The sequence below is a fragment of the Centroberyx affinis genome, unplaced genomic scaffold (assembly GCF_046629955.1).
Source record: "Centroberyx affinis isolate AG114_WGS23_722 - 3 ecotype Tasmania unplaced genomic scaffold, CSIRO-AGI_Caff_v1 ptg000533l_1, whole genome shotgun sequence".
In the NCBI taxonomy this organism is placed as follows: domain Eukaryota; kingdom Metazoa; phylum Chordata; class Actinopteri; order Beryciformes; family Berycidae; genus Centroberyx; species Centroberyx affinis.
The window spans coordinates 35,303-57,671 of NW_027279181.1; the positions used below are offsets into that span (position 1 = coordinate 35,303).

At 42.2% G+C, this 22,369-nt stretch overlaps 1 protein-coding gene across 1 annotated transcript in view; it reads left to right on the plus strand.

Moving 5' to 3' along the window:
- Positions 1-22,369, plus strand: part of cdh8 (cadherin 8) — a 60,010-nt gene that overhangs the window by 23,205 nt on the left and 14,436 nt on the right. Inside the window, exons 2-4 of the mRNA XM_071517874.1 lie at positions 7,637-7,804; positions 8,308-8,495; positions 18,101-18,348. Coding sequence (XP_071373975.1) covers positions 7,637-7,804; positions 8,308-8,495; positions 18,101-18,348 — 604 coding nt within the window. The remainder of the gene's footprint in view (positions 1-7,636; positions 7,805-8,307; positions 8,496-18,100; positions 18,349-22,369) is intronic.

Consider the following 22,369-nt stretch of genomic DNA (forward strand, 5'->3'; position numbering starts at 1 on the left):
CTGGCCCACAGCTGCATCCATTTCTGCAGCGTCCCCAAATTTTTCCTGGGCAATATCAAGGGGAAGGACGAGCTAATCTGCACTGATTTGAAACAGGACCAAAACACAGGCTTTCCTAATCCCTCATTTTTTTATCAGGGGTTGGTGAGGAGCATTTTACCCCTGTGGGAGGGAAAGAAAGAGGGAGCTATTTCACGCCTCGGCGGTTCCACTGTTTTTATGAAGATTTTTTCCCACCCTCGACTTCCCCCACTTCAATCCGTAGTGTAACTGAATTTTTAAAGCCTGTTTGCAGTAGTCAGACACCTTTTAGAAGTACGAAGGTACTTTTCATAATTAGGGCTGTGTAGATGGCCGCCTTCTCCCTCTGTAGTGGTAGTAATTTAACTTTGGGGAAGATAAGGCTCTGTATCTCTGGAAAAAAGTGGCGCAATTTCCTTAGCTGTCTCTCATTTTATTCATTTGACAATTGGCAAACACCTATGGCACACAGGATATAATTTGCTTCCCCGGCAGTACTGCATGAGCACACCAATTTGGATTATTGCACACATCCGTGGGATATAATTCATATAATTATGTTTCCTTACGTTTTGTCGACTAATTTGTTTGATAATTTATTTACTTATCAAACACGTTTGTGAAATTTCCACACAATGGAGGTTTTGAGGCACAGGTGTGAATAATGCGGATAACCTCATGCTGAGGTATTATCTTATGCAGTTTTGGGGGAGTTGAAGTATAATATGGGATTCTCAGCACCGGACTCACAGCTTTTACACTCGGCACCATCAATCCAGCGACATGGAGCATGAATGGCTTTTTGAAATGTGTTAACTGGGACATCATGCTCATTATGTATTTAATGTAAATAGAAAGCATCTGAGTGGCAGTTCGGCTCGTTCGAGTGGGGAAAACTCCAAGTCTGTTGGCAGCCGTCGTCAAACCGGCACGCTGCACTTTTTTGCCGGTGGAAACGCAGAAAGAGAGAGAGACCGAGAAAGTCATCATTGATCCTCTGCGATCTAAACACTGCGAAAGGCCCGAGGTGTAACAAACGGCATGAAATTTACAAGGTAAGCTTTGGCAACACAACAGCAAGGGTCATCATACGACTATGAATTACTAGCACACCTCCGTCTCCGAGGACCACTTCAGGCTCTCTCACTGTGAAATAATTGGGTTGCAACAGTGAAACTGCTACTCCAGTCAAGAGTGCAATGGTGGCTTTCTGCTTTGTTTTGCTGCTACAAGACCACAGACATGGTGGCGACTATTAATCAATCGCCGACACGTGTAGCTGACGGCATAAAGAGGAAGATAGGCTCTGAAAGTGGACCACGTGGGTCCAGGAAGAGGAAGCGTCTTGGGTGTTGGCGCGGCGCTACTGTGGGAAGGCTATTTCTATTTTGCAGAGCTTACAGTCCGCTGGGTTGCTGGGTTTACTGTAGGTTTGAAATATCACCAGACTTTGCTTTGAAACCCAGGGTCTAAATTTGTTTGAATGTCTGGCAGGTTCGGTTGTTTTCTCAGCCATCCGCAGCCCTAGTCTTTGCTTATTCCGCCAAAGGATGGAAAAAAAAAAAAGGTTAAAGGATCGTTAAAGTGATGTTGAACTTTGCTGGTACCTTTTCTTTTTTCTTCTTATTTTCTTCGTTCCGTCCGACCGGATTTGGCTGTTGCACTTGCTCAAACTGAAAGGTTTAATAAACATAAAGAAAGAGGTTCACTTAAAAACATTTGACAGGGCTAGTCTTTTTTAGATATTGTCAGAACCTTGCTTTGTTCACATTGGTGTACTGTATGTGCTATAGAAGTGTGGTTTTCAGACCTGTTCCTCCATACAATGGCAGTGAATGGAGAGAGAAAAAAAAAAACTACTGCTCTAAATCTACTCGTACCGGAGCAGCAGATAACAGAGAATCACCGATTTTGGGGTTATATCATGGCCAGGAAGCCACGCACAACCCAAGGTACTTCCAAAGTTCAAGATCACTTTAAGTAATTCATGACTTTTATCAAACTACTGGTGAGCGCCGGCCGGAAAGTGAGTTTTGAAAGCCAGAAAATCTCAGCGCCTGGCAAAGTAATCGTCGAGTCATCGGTATTGATCCGCAACCCTAGCAACCCCCCCCCTGCAGATGCATTATGGTCATTTGTGCTACGGGATAGTAGAAATCGTATTTAATGCACCTTTAAGTGAAAAAGAAAAATATCATATTGAAGCCATTCAAAATTGTTCTGCTGGAGGCTCCATTGTACTCAGGGGCCGTCCTAGTTCCGCTGCTTGCAGAGCCACCAGCCGAGAATACGGCAGCAGAGTACAGGTGTGTGATTTGTGGGTCATATACTGTAAACATTGCAGGCGCTGTGTTTCCACCACATCTGGCACAGCGGCGTGTTTTGTGAAATTCATGACTGGAACCCGGCGAATCACAATGGTGGACCCGGAGCCCGGTAATTGGCGCGGGGCCTTTACTACCAGCCTTTTTTTTGTCTGCGGTGGACAGACTTAGGTGTCCGTGGCAGGACCCGATGCCTCGCGCGACGAGGGACATTTCCCTGTGTTGTCGGAACACCTCGGAACATCTTTCACAGAAACAATTACCATACCATCTGTAGCTTCCTGCCAGCTTGTTGTTCGGTGTCAGCATGTCGGCATCTCTCTCGCTCTCTCTCTCTCTCTTTCTCTCTCCCTCCCTCCCACCTGAGACCGGCGAGGAGCTAGGTCACCGTGAATTACACTGGATGAGTTTAATTGCGTTAACAATCTCTTTATATTCCGCTTTTTCAAGGCATTTTTTTTTTTTTTCTCCGAGACCTTATTATAATGCGGTGAATGGTGGATTGAATTGTCTCTTATCTATTTTCTGATTCGCCTTGAGCGTTTGGCAGAGACGGGGATATTCATGAAGGTCCTTGGGTACATTTTCTGCGAACCAAATAGAAGAACTGGTTTAATAAAGAACCTCTTTTCTGCTGCATTGAGTGTCATGGGTCGAAAGGTCATTGCTAATTGCACTTGCCTTCAAGGAATAGTGATAGCCGGTTAGCATGTGAAGCATACATGAGCCAGGTGTTATTGCCAAACTTTAAACGAACACTTGACTTAAGGTAACACCCTAGTTAAAGAGGAACTAAACCCCAAACCCAAATCTGTGGTGAAGCCTGACGTCTAATGGCGAAAAGTAGGGTACCCAACTGGTCATCTGCTACTGGCTGGTCACAGATTTGGGTTTGGGGTTTAGTTCCTCTTTAAGTCGTACATGCATGGTGGACAGCACTTGCTACAGTAGCTTAACATCATCCCAAATGCACTGGAGCACCATAGTACACCTTTAATGGATGCTAATCTTCTTATCACACAACAGCAAGTTTGTGCTTATATGCAAAATTGAAGGTTTTCCTCGGATTAAATCGTTACCAAATGCTTTAATCAAGTTTTTTCCTCCATATATTGAAGGCCTCCTGTTCTTTCTGCCCCACAGGTACCCCAGTTACGCGGGTAACAGCTACAGATGCCGATGACCCAGTGTATGGGAACAGTGCCAAACTGGTCTACAGCATATTGGAAGGACAGCCGTACTTCTCCATAGACCCCAACTCTGGTAAGTGCAGTATTGTGAACCTGTGAACTTTGGCTGGGGATACAAATACATTTGAATTTTACATTTAGGTGTTTAAGTTATGCATGAAACCACTATTACACATGTATGTCAAATTGCTCTAGGCATCACAATTCACATATATTATTCCTATATTGCTGTGTAATACAGCTATCACTGCATAAAAAATTGGCAAAAAATCAGTTCTTCCTTCCACAAGCCAAACTCTTCAAGAATGTCATCCTGCCCAAAGTATCGTGAAACAGATTCCAGATTGGGCCTTTAATTGCTTTTTCAGCCGACTTTTTAACAGCGTGTCTGTAAGCAATATGATTAAATAATGGTGAAATTACATTAATAAGAAATGAGATGGAAATCGACTGCTCACAATTTGGAAAACAGCACACAATAAACAAGCTTCGGGAAAGTGAGTCTCAAAATTTATGTACATAATTAGAATGAACACTTAGTTCAACACATAGAAATTGGTCTCGTCCTCGGCGCTAGGCATTACAATCGCTAGCCATCTGCGACAGGGACGTGGCCATAGAAAATGCACCGAACGGACAATTTAAGGATTAGCATTCATGCTTTGTGTGATTACGGAGCACATGCAGATGGCTCATTCAAGTGAGCCAGATGTTTTAATGAATGTTAATGAAAAATAAAAGGTAAAGGGAAAACAACCATTAGAATGCGTTTGACACTTACAACGCCACGTCGGAAATGAAAAGCATTCAATAAATAAATAAACACCATGCCCCAATTCATCACTTGGTTAATGGTCGGTGGAAAAAAAGTTGAGGCAAATATCTATGGAAATGAGTGTTTGTCTATCCTCCGTTTTCAGTGATTAGGAATTAATTTGAATAATTAACGATGATCAACAGAGATGAGAGTGTTGCTTCTAGCAGGGTGACTGAAGTGTGTGTGTGTGTGTGTGTGTGTGTAAGAGCGAGTAACTGCGTTTTTGTGTTTGTGTAACTGTTTTTTTTTTTTGTTGTGTTCATTTATTTATTTTACACAAGGAGAGGTGGGCTTACCTTGCTGCCGCCAGTCACAGCTCACACTCTAAATTCATAGACTATTGGTACATTTAAAATGGAGCGCAAAGTTGACATGAGAATATGTATATCGCTTCGCAAGCGCTACATCATACATATGCATCGTTTCCAGGGGATCTGGGGGTGTGGTATGAATGTGCCAAATGAAACTGGTTAATGCAAAAACAAAATATAGGCCATACATATATACCTGTCTTTTTGCTCCACTGTAGGCCTTTAGAATTCTCTATATTAATATGTTTTAAGATCTTACCTATATATGGCTGGAAATGCTCATGATGATTCAGCATACCGTGGACTGACCTATATCGTATGATTGGGCAACTGTTACATTCAGAATAGAAATCAAACAAAATTGAGAGAATGATTTACCTAGCGTGTTCCTTTATTAACTCTGGCTGTCACATACATGCATATTTTTTTTTAGAAGTTATTAAATACAGTCCACAATACACACATCCTGCATCTTGGCTTATGACTCTCATTACTCAAGCCCTCTGTAACAACTATAAACTGCTGTCGTTATGGTGTGTTATGTTCATATGTATGTCTCGGCATTTGTAAAGAAATTGCCAGACGTATACATAGTGGTAATGTCAATTTCTGGCCTTGGAGACGATGTGTGTAAATGCTTCAATGCTGTCGTCTTCACCTTTCAACAATCATGCATGCCTACACAGTGTGGATACAGTATTAGGCTTATTCACATGAGCACAAATCCCCCACTGTATGTTATTAATAGCAAGAACTATGCATATACAGTGGGTTTTATACACTGTGTGTCCACCTTTTTGTGTGCACAGGTTTTTCATGGTGAATATATGACAGGTTTGATACATGATGTCTTTGGTACTTAAATATTTAATGAATATCATGAGAATATTGTGAGTAGAATAATAACAATATTATTAGAAATACATTTAGAATTTCCTATCTGATTATTTTCACAATGTTTGGCATTGAAGCCACTAAGCTTTAACTCTGTTATGGACAGAATGACAGTTACTATGCTATGAGCCCTGAATGAGAATGTCCATAGAAGTAAGTAATGATGATGATTGATGACCATTCCACTGGTCAAATTAGAGCGATTTAAATATCAAAGCAATCAAATGAAACAACAGTTCGTCAACCTATTAGTCAGGCAGTACCTACTGACTGCTGTATTTTGTTATGGAGGTTTTATTCATGTCATTATAAACTGTATTGACATGTTTGAGAGGTTTTCACACCAGTCCTCAGACACTCAGAGAAACAGCAACAGTCAGGGAGGAAAATGTCACAAGCTAACTCAAGCTGTCAAAATGATTCATCTTTCCACCAACCATCACCATCGTGGCCATATGTTATATGATGCCTACAATTTACCATAATGTTGCCTGGCTAATGCTTCATGTGCACATCTATATTTGTTTTGATAGGTGTCATTCAGACATAAAACAGGTTAAGATGTTACTTTTCAAATAGCGTTCCCATACATTACCATGTTGCAACTCCTAAATATTGTAATATTTGATGAATACACACAATTCATATTTTCTAAATCTATTAAAAAAATTATAATAATAAATCTACCCTTATTTGTAGAGAGACTTGTTTTCAGCATGCCAGGCAGAGTTTAGGACAACATTCAAAGGCCAATTCTCCACTTCTAGTTGACTGAATGCGATTTGAAAAAAACTTAAAATCATGTACTTTTATTTATGCTGAAGACAGTTCATGATTCTCTCATTTTGAAACAGAGGGCTAACTACTGTATGTGCATATAGACAATCCCAGTATAGGGCAGAAACCTATCACGCACAGCGAGAATTCACACTGGGTGGACAGCAAAGTCTATAAATTCCAAGGTTGAGACATAATTTGCTACTCATGGTCTGCCGTGGGATTGGTGGTCAACGGCACCCAGTGCGCCCAACTGGTCCAAATCGAATTGCGGCGCTGATCCCATGGTCACCAAATTCAGCATTTTCGTCCAGGAAACTTGGTTGCTCAAGCATTATTGCGCAGACCTGAATAATTGATAGACCTTAGGGAAAGGTAGTAATAGTAAAAACTAATGGCTGAAAAGGAGGAAAAAATGAATCATGACTAGCTTAACCATACAATGGCAGCACTGCATGTCGTGGAAAAGCTATTCATTAAATTACACTGTCAAGGTTATTTTCCCCCTTGATCAAATACAAGTCATGGGTCCCGGTGGGGTTTGGTGACTATTATGTTAAATGCAACTCTTCCCTTTCACGTTCCCCACTCCTTTTGATTGAGCATTGTTGCATGTGACCTCCAAAAACCCAAGCTGCCCCAAAAATTGCACTACCCCCCTTCGAGGAGCATCTATCCCACGAAAAGAAAATGCAAGCACAGTAAACATCCGAACCCCTCCCGTGTTTTTTTCATCGTATCCGAGCAGATTCTCATTGTCTGAGGCGGCTCAGGACCGAGGCAGGGTGTCATGCCAAAGCCTGGCTTTTATGAGGGGTTTTATATTCATTTGATGATCCTGCGGGCCTCTGTTTCCTGAGTGGATTATCCGTATATGCCGGTGCTGAGCCCTTTTTATATTCAGCGCCGTGGCACAGTCAATAAGGTCCATTCTGCATACAATATTCAAGATTATACAAGACAGACAGCATAATTCACACTCAATCAGAATACAAATGACTGCAGACGGCGGAACAACACATTCGAAAACAAACAGCTGATTCTCGGCGCCGGAGCCGAGCTCGGTCGCGACCGCCCCGCCACCCCGACGGCAACACGCGTCCCGCTTTCTCAGAAAATAAACGTGTTGGGGAATTCTTCGCCTTCGCATGAGGTTTATAATTTGTCCTTGCTTTTTTTTTTGTTGTGCTTGCTCTCACACACCGACATGCGTGCCACTGCCATGACATGCCGAGTACATGAGTTATGTCTTACACTTTGGTGTTCCTTTGGATTAATGTGCTGTGAACTGTCCTCCTCCAGCGACCATAAAGATCGCTCTACATGGGATGGATCGAGAGATGAGGGAGGAGTACCTGGTGGTCATCCAGGCTAAGGACATGGGAGGTCACATGGGCGGCTTGTCGGGAACCACGACTGTCACCGTCACGCTAACCGACGTCAACGATAACCCACCAAAGTTCTCTAAAAGTAAGACTTTTACCCTTGAACATCCCTAGTCCAGCAGAGAACACAGTGCTAAATAATTGACTGTCTGATTTGTGGTAATGTGGAAAAGCAGAATTGATTTCACAACTTTTGTCAATAAGGCTCTTCAGGAAGTAGTTGAATGATGTATGAATATGAATATATAATAATAGGGACTTATCTCACAATACAATACACTAATAAATAAAAGTCTAGACAACAAAGTCTAATTGTGCAGAATTATGTTTATTTCTGAGCCACAAATCTTTCTAGCGTCTAGAATGTAAACAACAAATTAAAAATGTCAAAGTGTAAATAATATAATTTGGATGAAGAGCTTGTGAAACTGTGATGGTCACAATGGATTTATGTATTGCTATATATTGAATTTCAATATATCGTCCCATCCCTATCTAACAATGATGCAGGGCTTTAATAGGCTCCAGTCATTTACGGTAGTTCATGGGTCATTTCTTGACATCAAAGAGATGTTTGCATCACTCCAGGTTTGTACGAGTTTGTGATCCCTGAGGACCTACCGATCGGGAAGTCCGGCGGCAAGGTGAAGGCGAATGACAGAGACATCGGCGAGAACGCCAAGTCGACGTACAACATCATCGAGGGGGACGAGCGGGGCATGTTCGAGATCGCCACGGACACGCAAACGCAAGAGGGGATTCTCCGACTGAAGAAGGTAAGACCTGGAAACCGGCTGGAAGTCTCTCTTCATCCCCCTCTCTCTCTCTCTCTCTCTCTCTCTATGTCTCTCTCGGCCAGTGACATTTCCCCAACACCTCCTTAATTAAAGCTACACTTGACACCTTCGCACATTCGCGCCTCTAAATGGCAACGAGAGGCAACGGTTGGAAAAATTTGAACTGCAACACACAGAAATCCTGTAAGGTGACATCAGCGAACTGCACACAACAACACTACACTCCTGTTCATAGACGCCTGAGCAATGGAGCAAGTGCATCCCCATTATTCAATCAGGGGGAGCAAAGTTATGGTTTTGCTACCCCACTTATTGTCTTTTTAAAAATAAACTTATCATCATACAGTCCCCGCAATCAGGTGATTATATTTAAACAGCCTATATCAATGATCATTTTACTATTTCCAGCAACTGACAAAAACAAGTAAAAAAATCATACATTTTTGGACCCTTTGAGTTGGTTCAGTCGAACCCATCGCTGATCGTTTGCCACAGCATGCTTTGGCTGTCAATCACAGTCTGTCAATGAATCCACACAGGAGTCTGTTACAAAGGTAAGAAACATGCCATTTAGCTTAACTGCAATCACTGACTGAAAATAGAACATAGGAAAAGATAGGCTAGCGTATGTTGAATGGACCTGCTTGGCCCACTGACTCCAGCCAAACTTTAAACTAGCCAAAAGTAGGATTGTACTGTCAACGTTAGCTAACTTTGCCAGCCAATCAAACATGTTTAATATTATCGGAAGGTAGGTGCGCTCTCTCCAGCACCAAATAAGCAGCAAACCGGGTAGTTACTTTGGTAACGGCCGAAAAAACTCCTCAAACACCATCACACACACGATAGATGGTGTATCTGATCCCCCAACCAGCACTTATTTCAGTGAGAAATCTAATTTTTGAAACGGTTCACCTCTCATTCCCACGGTCTTCTCCCACTAAAATAGTGCAGCTAACCAACGGAGGCTGGTAGCGAGTTGAGGCGACAAAATCCAAAATGTAAAGTTTGTACGGAAATATAGTAATCTTTATGGATTATATTAATGCCGAATGGACAAGAAGACTGTCTACATATGACGCCTTTTATCTTGTGTTTCTAGAGTTATGTGTTTGCTAATATGTATATTGGCTGCTGTTAGGTGGCTGTTAGGTGGCTGTTTCTTGGCTTAATCCAAGAGGTTAGGTGGTGTAGAAATGCAGGAAATTTGTTTTAAATTACAATTTTTTCTGGGGGAGGAACCCCAGACCCCCCCGCCAATTATGTATCTTTCCAAGTTTGCTCCCCCATTTTAAAACATAACCAGGCGCCCACGCTCCTGTTTACCAACCCTGCCGGCTGGTCTGTGATGCTTTATACCAAAGGAAACCAAAGGGATGAGAGAGGAAAAGATCTAATGTCGGAGAGTCCAGCTTGAGCCATGTAAATATAATATAATGTGATTTCCTTCCATTTTCCTCTGTGGTCTGCCAGTCATTCCATCCCATATATATTCCACCCTGGCGCCCCGTCACGCTAAGATCATGACCTGCCACGGCAAGAATATTTTTAAAATAATTATTTTCTGTGTGACAGGCGCGCCTCTGCCTTCCCTCATCCCTCTCTCCGACCGGGTAGCAACAGCATCCCGAGCCTTATCTCTTAGAATTTTGCCTGCGTAGAAACAATGCTGACGGTCATACAGCTCCCCGCGCTTTTTCCACTGCGCTGATTAACTTTATGTTGTTATCTTCTTCACTTTCTTCGCAGATTCTCTCTCTGTCTCTCCCTCTCTCTCTCTCTCTCTCTGAACACAAAATTCTGAAAGAAATATTAAAAAAATACAAGTAGAAATTAGAGAATAGGTATTTTTTTCTCTTTTTGAGGTTGTACATAAAGAGGTAATATACAAGTATAGTGTACAAGTAGTGTGTGTATAAATAAACCTAAAAAGATATATAAATAGGACTCCTATCTATACAGTATGCACATGGTTCTGTCTGTCTGTTTGGAACATGACTAATTGCACTGATGGTAAGCCGTGGAAACAGAACAGAAATATATACAGGTTTAGAGAATATTGCACTGTGTTCCAGAGTATAAATAGGCTATATAACTATCCAGCCAGAACTATCCAGCGTGTCTGTCTGTCTGTCTGTGTCTCTCTCTCTCTATCTGTCTGTCTGTCTCTGTCTCTCTCTCTCTCTCTCTCTCTGTCTCTATATCTGTCTGCCTGTCTGTCTCTCTCTCTGTCTCTATGTCTGTCTGTCTGTCTCTATATCTGTCTGCCTGTCTGTCTCTCTCTCTGTCTCTCTCTATCTGTCTGTCGCTGCCTCTCTCTCTCTCTCTGTCTCTATATCTGTCTCTCTGTCTCTATATCTGTCTGCCTGTCTGTCTCTTTCTATCCGTCTGTCGCTGCCTGTCTCTCTCTCTCTCTCTCTCTCTCTCTCTCTCTCTGTCTTTACTAGGCATCTAATCATCAGCGCACATATATTAATCAACAACAACAGTAAATACATTGGTAGGTTGATCATCAAATATAGGCTATATGCTTCTGTGGTGCAAACATGACAATCTACACTTTATTTCCACTGTGTATTTCTGTGGAATGCATTTTGAGTCCGAATCATATTCCCTAGCTGTAGCTTTTGACTTGATAACATTGGTTTTTTGAAGTCGAACCTCTGCACCTCTGCCCAAAGCTCATCGCGCGCGCCGCTCTGGCAGCTTTTCTGAGGTGAGCCATACCTGAATAACCCCCCCCCCCCCCACCCCCACCTCCACCTCCACCTCCCATCTTCCCCTGGTCACGGTCAAGGAGTTCCCCCACCTTCCAAATCCCAATTTAACCTGGCCGACACCGGAATTTTATTTGGGGGGAAAATAGGGGCGAATGTACAGCGTCTCAATCAGAGAGATGGGACACTCTTTGCTATTACAGCCTTACTTTGCAATTTAGGTAAATAAGACAGGTATCTTGCATGCTGTAAATGCAACCACCCACTCCACCTTCATAGACAGAGGGAACGGAAAGCTGCGCATATCACTGTATAGATGAAGATTGTTCTTCACAGCGACAAATACCAGAATATGTGAGATAATTGGCAGGGTTCCTACACGGTTTCCATTTTAAAATTCCATATTTTTCCTATGTTCTTGACTGGATTTGATTTTGGTCTGTATTTGATATAATGCATGCTGACAGCGGCTGGGTAATAAGAGCGTCCCTCTATCTGAACATTATTCTTCACATCAACAAAAACTGTGGACTCAAAGTGGGTCTACAACAACATAAAAGCTAGAATTATGTGTGTATCGGACCTGAACCGCAACATTTTCCATACTTTTCCAGACATTTTTTTTCAAATTCCCAAACTGTTCAAGACCTGGAAATGATCAAATTCATTTGTAATACTTTTCCATACTTTCCAGACCTGCGTAGGAACCCTGGCAGTATATCGTTGGGCACGCCCCACACCTCCACACCCACATCTGAGAGTCGCCCAATGCAATCAAAGCCCTCCACTGCTGGCCCCGGAGCATCTCCACTGGAGCAGTTGCTGGTTAATTGCCTTGCTCAAGGGTGCATTGACAGTAGTTATTCGGGGAGGGGAGAAAAATACTCATTAAATCCGTTCATCAAGATATTCCCGGGTGGTCCGAGGAAACAAACTGCCAACATTCCCGTCACAAACCTGGTCCTCCAACCTTGAGGCGAACATCACCCCATAATGGCGCGGTGCGATGTGATGTTGGCGAGGCAAGTGTTCGAATCAATAGCATCGTTTTCATCAGATAATTGTAAAAGTATGACAGCGGTGATGACTCATATTCTACACTTGGCTGCAGACAGGATAATTATCCCAGGATCTCAATGACAACTACAATTTCACACAATGTAATCTGTTTCTAGATGTGCAGTATACCAATATTCTCCCCGCGATAGAAGCCGAAGAGGTCCGGGCCTCGGAAATCATTCCTTGCCTCTAGACATTCGGAGCTCTCAGTCCTATATTTTGCTCAATACTGAAGCGCGTGTGAAAATTTACATTCGAAAACCCCATTGCGTTTTAATAATACTGTGACCTGCAAGCAAGTTTAGACACAGCTGTATCTCAAGGACATCTCTGCAAAATCAAATTGAGATTTCACAGTAGGGTATCAAAGATAGCAAAGCACACGCTATTTATACATGCATGTATTCTACACGCTAAGTCTATACATTCTCAGCTTGCTCGGAGATGTTTGCATATATTGAATCATACACATGATTGATGGATGGGAATTCTTAAATCTTGAGTCATGGTTGGTTCAGTGTCTGGAGAGGAAAGCTATACATCACTCAAATGTGGAGTGCCATTGTGTTCTGATGTAAAATGACATTACCCCAAGGACAACTCGTGCGACTTTGTCAAACTGTGCACAATGAACTGCGTGGGAGGTGGAATGTATGAGAGCTAAGGCGATCTGCCGGGACTGAAATCCACCGCCACTAAAGAAAACATCAGCGCCGGAGAACAAACTCGACACAAAGTCATAAAATCTCGAGCTGTTGACAAAGCAAATGTCAAATGTGTTAGTCTTTTAGGCAACCTCCACTTCTGCGTCCCATGTCTACTCACTTTGCTCTCTGTGGTCCTGAAGGCATCTGCCTACACTCTGCACAACTGCTCTCTCTGCACCCATCCAGTGTCTGAAGTAGGCTTGGGCCGATATCAGATATTATCGAATATCGCGATATTTCGTGAATATCGTGATATTTCCCGCAATAACAAATAATATCAATAAACCTATAGTGGTAGGATAGTAAAAAAAACAACAATAATCATACTTGAAGTGAAAAAATTTTCTTTTTAATTCAAGTGTGTTCCCTTCTCCACAATCAGCCTGTTTTCCTGGAAATAGCAGGAATGAGCAAATTATACCAAATGGCCATTGTTTCCTCCAATACTTGAATAGTAAGATCAAATTTCTAGGCTGCTAATAATAATAATAATTTTGCCCAGATATATGATGTCATTTGGAAGAAATAAAATAAAATATCCCCCTAAAAAAAACCTGAAAAAAAAAAGGCGGGTCAGTATCGTGATATTAAATTTTGTATATTGCCCAAGCCTAGTCTCAAGTTAAAATGAGTTGAAGGAAACAGGTTTTTGCTTTGGCCCCTTTGTTTTATATCTTGACCAACTAGAGAACAAAGCACTAAGTGCAACTACTCCACCGACACGCCCGTCAACAGTTGTACGGATCTATAAACCGCCATCTAACATGGAATTCAAATTATGAAAGATCCTTTGCGGCAAGGTTAAAACATATTGATCCGACTGAGGCTGGAGAGGCAAAAACCAGGGGAGAGATTCTTTGCTGTTTGGGTTTTAAGCTTTTTATCTGCCAGCCCCCAGGCCTGTCGAGGGATGTTAGTGGGATGCTGAGCTTTCACCCCGGCAGCCAACGCTGAACTTTGATGTCTCTAAATGGCCCGTGTATACATACTGATTCGACGCTAAGGCTTGTGGGAGATTGAAGAATGACACAGTAGGGCTTTGGGAGGCGGGGGATGACGGCAGGGAGTGTTAACACAAGAGAAACAAAAAAAATATCTCTCGCCGGTTGAGTGTAATTCCATTGTCCGATTTAAAAAAAAACAACATCTGTGTAAGGTGGGCTTTAAACCATGTTGTCTAGTGGGAATACATGAAAATATAAACCGGCTGTGCAGCCACGACTCCAAAGTCCAGCGTTTTCCTTTTGCACACATGAAACTCTCCAACAGTAGCTCTACAACAGTAGCAGCGTGCATACTAATAAAAACCAAAGTGGCTCTCTCTGGATTACTTAGTCAAGTGCTGCGTGCGTTTATTGAATTAATAATTTGAGCGGGTCAAAATATGCCTTCTATTCTCATTCCATGGCTAGAGTATTAGGCCAGATGTTCTTTTTGAATAGCATTATGGCACGCTGACCAGCCTGCATAGATGGTTTTTGAGTTTGTAATTGATAATGTTTACTGGGAAAATAAAGTTGTTCCAATTTAACAAGGGTGATCAAAGTAGTTGTTTACCATCATATTTTACTTAAAACCCATTTAAGAGGGTTTTGTGCAATTAATTATGCTAATAATGAGTTGTGTGTACATGCTGTGAGAGGTGGAAATAATACAGAAATATTTTGGTAAGTTGGAAGCACTGCTATTTCATCCAATTTTACTTGATTGAAGGTATGGTAAAACGTAGCTCACAAAAAATACTCAAGTACTTAGTTAATTTCAAGGAAAGATCATTGGGGATAAATGACTGTTTAACTGTAAATGCCAGATCTCACTGTCTAAATCTAAAATCTCTCATCAAAAAAGGAGTAAAAGGAGTTAAAAATATGAATTACAAGTATATGCTTTTACATAAAACATACAGCCTTTTAAAAGTGCTTAGAGAAGTTGTGTTACTGTAACAGTCGTAACTATAGCGACTTTCACCTCTACTGGTTAGCAATCAGTTATTCCGATTTTGGTCCATTTAAATGACTTTCAAATAATACGATAATATTAAAAACGAAGAGATTCCTCCCTTTTCTCCATTTCCGTGTAAACATTTTGACTGTTCAGCCACAGCCTCGCATAGGCTCCCACTCTCCACTACCCTCGGTATTAAAGTGGAATCCTTTGGCTCGGGGTCCGGCCACTCTCTCTGCAGAAGGAGGGAGAGAGAGAGAAAGAGAGAGAGAGCAAGAGAGAGAGATGGGGAGGGGGGGGGTTAATAATGAAAGTGTTCCAAATAGCTTCTCCTCCGACCGTGGAGGAGTGGGGGTTTGGAGAGGCTGCAGGGGCTTTTCGGGTCTCTCTGCTGGTGCGGGAGTGTGGAAGTCAAAGCCCCGAGTCGCCTCCCCCCTCCATCCCCCCATCCCCCCCCTGGCTGCTGCTGCCATCTCACAGCTGGACCCCCAAACAGCCCCCACTCCCCCAGAGCCCCCCCTAATGCCGGCCCAGCTTGACCTTAGGGAGTGCTCCTCTCTCTCTCTCTCTCTCTCTCTCTCTCTCTCTGTCTCACTGAATACATTTCTTTTTACTTTTTTGTTCATCTCTCTCCTCGTCGGCCCCTCTCTCTCTCTCTCCCCAAGCCAGCTCCTATCCCCTCAAGCGGCAAGGCCCAGTTTTGATTTCCCTATAAATCCTGGTTATGGAGCGTGGAAGTGACTTGATCCCATTATTCTAGTAGTATGAGAGCGACCAGAGGTGATTCAGAATGAAATTGTGACAGTCTGGGGTGTCCTCGGAGATGCCAAGAGAATAAAATTGTGACATTTTTTACATTTTGCAAATATTAATGATGAGCCATTGGTAAAAGAAATACGGCGTGGCAATTAAAGGCGAGCAATTAAAGGGATGTGTCATTTACACAATGAAATCTCCTGCAGCAAAATGTTATTTCTCTCTGGAAAATTACACCTTTTGTTGATGGTCTTGAATAAGCACTTGTTGTCATTCGTTTTATGTGGGCTGATTGTGATAGCAATATGAAAGCTCTAATAATCTGCTGTCACTGGGAGCATTAGCAGGAGGAATTGTGTGCTTTTATGGCGGCAAAAGGCTGAAAAATAATCTTTTTCAGGTTGCACAAACGTGAAAATTACATTCATTATGACTGATTAACAAATTTAAATCAAACCGTGCTCCGGAAACTGTTTAATAAATTCTGTTTATGTGAGGTTTCCGGAGCAGATGCCATGCTAGTAAAGCTAGGTGTTATTGCAAGCACACATGTATCCCCGAGGTGAAGTTGGGGTTATTGCTAATAATTCACAATGCTGTTGATGCGTTGGATTCTCAGCCTGGCTCTTTGCAAAGATGCACATGCGTCTCTTCCAAAAGAACATGAGGGTCATCAAGTCTGGATTCACACCAAGGGGAGAAAGTTTGTTTTTTACATGTTTGATTCTGACAGACACCCACTGCAAAAACTGACAGACTTGTTCAGTTATTGTATCTTGTATCCAGACTTACCAAGCTTATTATTCATTTTTCTTTTTTTAAACTTTATTGTCATTAACACACATTAACAGGCGATTAACATTACAAAACAAAATCACCTTGAGATTGGGCTTCACTTGACATACATACACATATAGATGAAATGACACTGTACAGAAGTAGAACACACACACATATACCTACAAAAATTATACATCAAAACAATAAAGTACAAGATTCCTAACTAAGGTAGTCAATAACTGATGACCATTTTCTTATAAAAATAGGCAGTTTTAGTTGTAGCTGGGCAGTCATGTGTTTCATCATGTAAACATGTTTGACTTTTTGTAGCCATTGAACAATCGTGGGAGGGTTAGGCTTCATCCAATTAACAGTAATTATTTTTCTTGCAGCCATCAACAAAATATGCAGTATATAACACTGGTCTGTGGTAAACAGGAGTTCAGTCGATACTTCCAATAAAAACCCAAGCTTATTTTAAGATTTTAGTAAGTTTTTAGTGAAATCATCTTACTGCACTGGTAGATAATTTTACCGGTTTCAGCAAATTTTACTTTTTTCAGGAGAATGTAACTTGTTTCAGGACATTTAGTACTTGGTAAAAGTGAAATTGCCTAGGAGAAAGTTTCTTGAAATAAGTCATATTGGCACGTATCAAGTGAAATCTACTGAAACCAGCGAGATCATCTGCCAGTGCAGTGAGATAATTTGACTAAAAATATCACAAATTAAGCTGGATAGGTCTGGAAACACGTAAAAATCACTTGACAGCTTGTCATTTTTTCGCGGCGCAGGGGAGACCAGGGATGGTTGTAACACTTTTCGCATTTCTGTCCATATCTCCTTTCTCATTTGGAATAGATTTTTCAAAATCCGGTGTAAGCTTTTTTACATCTGCCTATTACAAAACTAGCAGTTTCAACATCTCCATGGTACACAGAAAAAAAAAAGTTAATTCTGTCAGTAAAACACACTGCCTCAAAATCTGAAATTTTTCTCAAATTGGCAGTTTTCTTCAGAACCTCTTTTCTTTCCAAATGTGGGCCTGGGACTAAAAGAGTCTTGCTCATGATTGGAGAAATTGAAAGTGTTACAACTGGAAGTACTTACAAATTAGAGACTGTATCACTAAGGGCCAATTCATTCAGGGCAAGAATCCAGTGATGGAATTTTTGGAATTACCTTGTATAGCACGCAGCTGTGTTTTACAAAACCTTTAACAGGTTACAAAAAGATATTTGTAAAAATCTGAGGATCATTTGGCAGGAGGACCTAGGGTGTGATCTGAGTGATGAGGAGTGGTTAAAAATACTATCAAATACTGGGAAATATATAAAGGAGGCTAGGGGGAAATTTACTCAGTATAAGTTAATACATAGGTTTTATTTTACTCCTAAGCTCCACAGGATGGGCTTGCTAACCCTTAACCCTAACCCTAACCCTAACCCTAACTAAAGGTGATAATACTGTCTGTTTGTGTATATTTAAATAAATAAAACTTTAATAACGAAAGTGGTACAACTATCCCCGGTCTCCCCTAACACCTCACACAGTAATGAAGCAGTTACCCTTGGACACACATTCACTGTTGACCGTCTCTGTCTTTGTCCCCCTCTAACAGCCTTTGGACTTTGAGACCAAGCGAGCCTACACGCTGAAGGTGGAAGCCACCAACATCCGCTTCGAGCCCAACAGCGGCGGGCCCTTCAAAGACACGGCCACGGTGAAGGTGGCGGTGGAGGACTCCGACGAGCCGCCCGTGTTCTCCAAGCCCATGTACGTGCTGGAGGTGAACGAGAACGCCCCCATCAACACCGTCATCGGGACCGTCACCGCCCGGGACCCGGACTCCACCGGGAGCCTCGTCAGGTAAGGAGACCGGATGCATGTTGTCAATCTTAACGAGTCGTTTAGTCTCACGTTCAGCCTTCAAAATCGTATTTTTACGTAAACCAAGAGACAAATTCTGCCACTCCACTTGTTTCCGATGCAGTTTCACTTGTTTCAGGAATTTTCTAGAAATGAGTGAGAAACAAGGAAGGCAGAATAAGGCAGATCACTGCACTACTATCTAGAAAATGACACTTGATTCTACAAAATTCTTGAAACAAGTGAAACTGGATTGGAAACAAGTGAAATGATCTAACCCCACTGGCAGATTTCTTCACTTGTTTTAAGAAAATTATGATTTTACGACTCAATAATAGACTAAATGACTCGTTAAAGGACTAGTTCACTATTCTTTTAAGATGGAGATTTTTTTTGCAGTGTGCCGTTGAGTGACGGGAGCGATCCGGGCCTTTTTAGAATTTCTGGTAGTGTATTTGTACCGGAAAAAAAGGATCTTTAGTGTAACTTCAAGGAGCGATGTCCGGGACAGGTTAACATTTCACTCTTTCCCTGGGTCTAATGAGTTCTGTTTAATAAGAGGGGTTGACGCTGAGGCATGCAATTATACGGCTTCCTACCTGTAACCTTTGAAAACACTGGCGGTGAAGGAAGCGAAGCCGCCGATTGCTCCCGTTTCCGCCGGAGCCAGGTGTAATAAAAGTGGACATCGAGGTGTAGGCAGCACAACTTTTCTCTTTCAGCGCGTGACCGAGCGGCCGGCCGGCCCCCGCTATATTCTCCACTTCTGTGTGACTTATTCTCGGAAATACCACAAGGGCACCTTGAGGATAGGTTATACAGGCAATTTCTCTCCCTCCATCTTTGGCATTTCATTAATTCTCCAGCGACTCGCCGGCCGCGTTCCCGGGACAACACTCAACAGGTTGTGTGTAATTGCATGGCGAGCAGAGAGCAGGCTGGGTTTCGTAGATTGGCTGCGGCGAGAGCAGGGCCCAGTTCATTCTGCTGTTTTTTTTTTTTTTTTTTTTCTGACCGCATCCTCATGTTTAGCGATGAGATTGCCGAGAGGAATTGAGCCCTAAAGTTGCACGGTGTCCCTCCCTTGGTAAAAAGAGAAGGAAATTTCACGGATAATGACATCTTTTGCTCTTCTCCGACCTCATTTCTTGCCATGGTACCGCTGTGTTTGTCAAGTTTTTTTTTTATTTTTGTATTTTGCGATACAGTTTTGTAAATTATTGTTTCAGGGATTCCATCAATTTATTTTAATTTTTCATTATTTTCTCTACAGTACATCTAAGCCCAAAGTATTACTTTATATTCCACATTCATATGAGAGTAAATTGCTCTCTGAAAAATATAAATTACAACTTCAAATAATCAAAGCAGCTTAAAGCCTGCTTTTTCTGAACTATGGATTAAGGTTACTTTTTATTTGCTGAATTCCTCTTGTTTAATTCACCTCCGTCTGGACTCACACTACTCAAAGAAATAACGATTCAATAATGTGCCAACGCACATAAAGATGGCAGCACCCTGCTTTGATGACATCTTCTCACACATCTCTCAGGTCCAGACGTCAACATCGTCTTTTGGCAGTTGCTGAACGCTCTGAGCGTGAAACAGTGCTGCGGGTCGACCTCAAACGAATGCAGATCTTTGGTTTCCTTCCTATTGTCGGTTTCTCTTTTTTTCCGCCGAGGTCACCCGCTGCACCCTGCTGCAAAACACTTACAGTGTTCATTATGCTTTTTAATCATAAATCGCACACGGAGAAGTGGAGTTGTTCTCAGAATGGACCGGGAGCTCCGAGGGCACGGTGTGACCGCGCGGCCGAAAAGTCCTTCGCAACCTGACACAGGCTGAAGCCTTTGCTTTGAGCTGTTAAGATTTCTCAAAAGCGCCCTCCTCCTCTCAAACATGCAATTTTATTCTCCCGGACAAAGAACCGCCGACTTTGTACATGTAAGTGCTTAATGGAATGTTGCATTAACAGACTGCCAACTCCAGTGAAGCCACTGATCACTGAGACAAAAGCAGTCCCCTCCAATTGCCACTGACACACAACTAGACATTTTCTTGCCAGTTTGCATTTTGTCACGACAAATTGCTTCGCCACAACATGTGATTTTCTTTTTAAGTCCAAACGTACATTTTTTTTCCCTTGCAGATCCTCAAGATGTGCGCGATCTATCACAGATGTCAAGTGTTTTCTTTGTTGTTGCGGCGGGGGGGGGGGGGGAGATGGAACAAACGAGTGCCACGGAGGGCTTAATATGATGCATGACTCTCACTGAAGACCATTTTGATTTTTACTTCCAGGGTTTGTGCTAGCCGGTACCCACGGGGTTTTGGCCCGCTGCACTGATTACAGTGTGGCAGATTTTAATCCTCGCGGACATACTGGCTGACAGAAGGCTGTAGCCTAAGTAATGCCTCTTACGAGAGCAGAAGTATGCTCTGAATGATGGGAAATCTGGACAAAGTCAAGGCTACTCAATTGGGCAAACATTCAGACTTTGAGATTGACAGCAGGTTGTTTATAGAGGCTCTAGTCTTGCACATCATGTCTAGGCCATGAACCAAAATTGTTAGAAACAGAGTAGAGACCTGGCTATTAGTCTATAAAAATGTGATGTTGTATGCTGTGAAACAAAGACTTAATATATGCCACGTATTGGCCATTTCCATAATCATCTTTTTCTATCTTACCATATCATGTCTGTTTGTTTATTTAGATCCCCATTAGCTACTGTATTGTAACAGTAGCTACTCTTCCTGGGGTCCCTATTTTAACAATACTTCAATAACAGAAAATACATCAATACACATCCATAACATTCATACTCACAAGTAGACTCAATACATAACACAACCACTAAGACACACAACCAAACTCAAAGCCATACATACGATAGCTCTATATAATAATTTCATCTCTTGAGTAATTGAGAAAAAGAAATCACTTAGCAACTCGTCCACTAAATCACAAATGAAAGTGGGATGGATAACACAAGAACAAAGTCATATAATATTCTACACTATTCCTTGTGTAAACAAATACAATCTTAACTTTTTGTTAAAACATGTTGTATTACTTTCTGAAATCAAAAAAACTTGGTAATGAATTCCATGCCACCACTGCTCGATAATGAACTGTTCTCTGTGTTAAACTAGTTCTACATGGAGGCAACAGAAAAAGACCCTCTGATGACTGCCGAGTAGAATAATGATGTCTATCTGAAAAAAATGATAGGTTACTATCATTTTTACTATCATACTATCAGTTACTATCATTTTTCAATGATCAATGATAGGTTACTATCATGTGTGGCAGGTCATACGTTTTTTTTCCCAGATGTTCTACCTGTTGATCAGCCTCCACTGTTTCTGCCTCCCTCGCTATTCCTCTCTCTTACACGCTCTCTCTCTCTCTCACGTTTTCGGTTTCAAAATTGAGTAAATGGTAAAAAAAAAGAAAAGAAGAAAAGCTGTAGTTAAAGGTGGAACCGCGGTGGAGTAGCAGCAGCATTAGGTTTCTGACCTCCGCCGTCTGAACGAGCTCTCGAGCAAAAACCGCCGCGATTGGAACGCGCTCTCCACCCCGAAGGCCCCCTGACCGGACCGGGGCCGAGCCGGTGGAAAAGTCTAAAAAACCACTCCGGGGTGGTGGGGGGGGGGGGGGGGGAGGTGTGGAGTGACGCGGCGAGCTCCGGTGTCCTCTGCACTCGGGAGACAAACAACCCCTTAGCTGTACTTAATGCATCCAACCAAACAAGATTTCAGGTGCACTTCCATTCCAAATGCGGTCCGGGCATCGCTTCTCTCTGGAACCTGTGCGCTGTGGTTTTCCACCCGACTGATCACAAACAAACACGGATGTGACATTTGGCATTGCTTGGACGGACACTCGGGAGGTTGGGAGTTGTCTGACTTCTCCTGCCGGATTTGTCGGAAAATGTTCCTTGATGTTTTTTTTTATCTTACTCCGGTGGAGTAGGATAAAAGTGTGACTTAGATCATGAGGCAAAGACTGCAT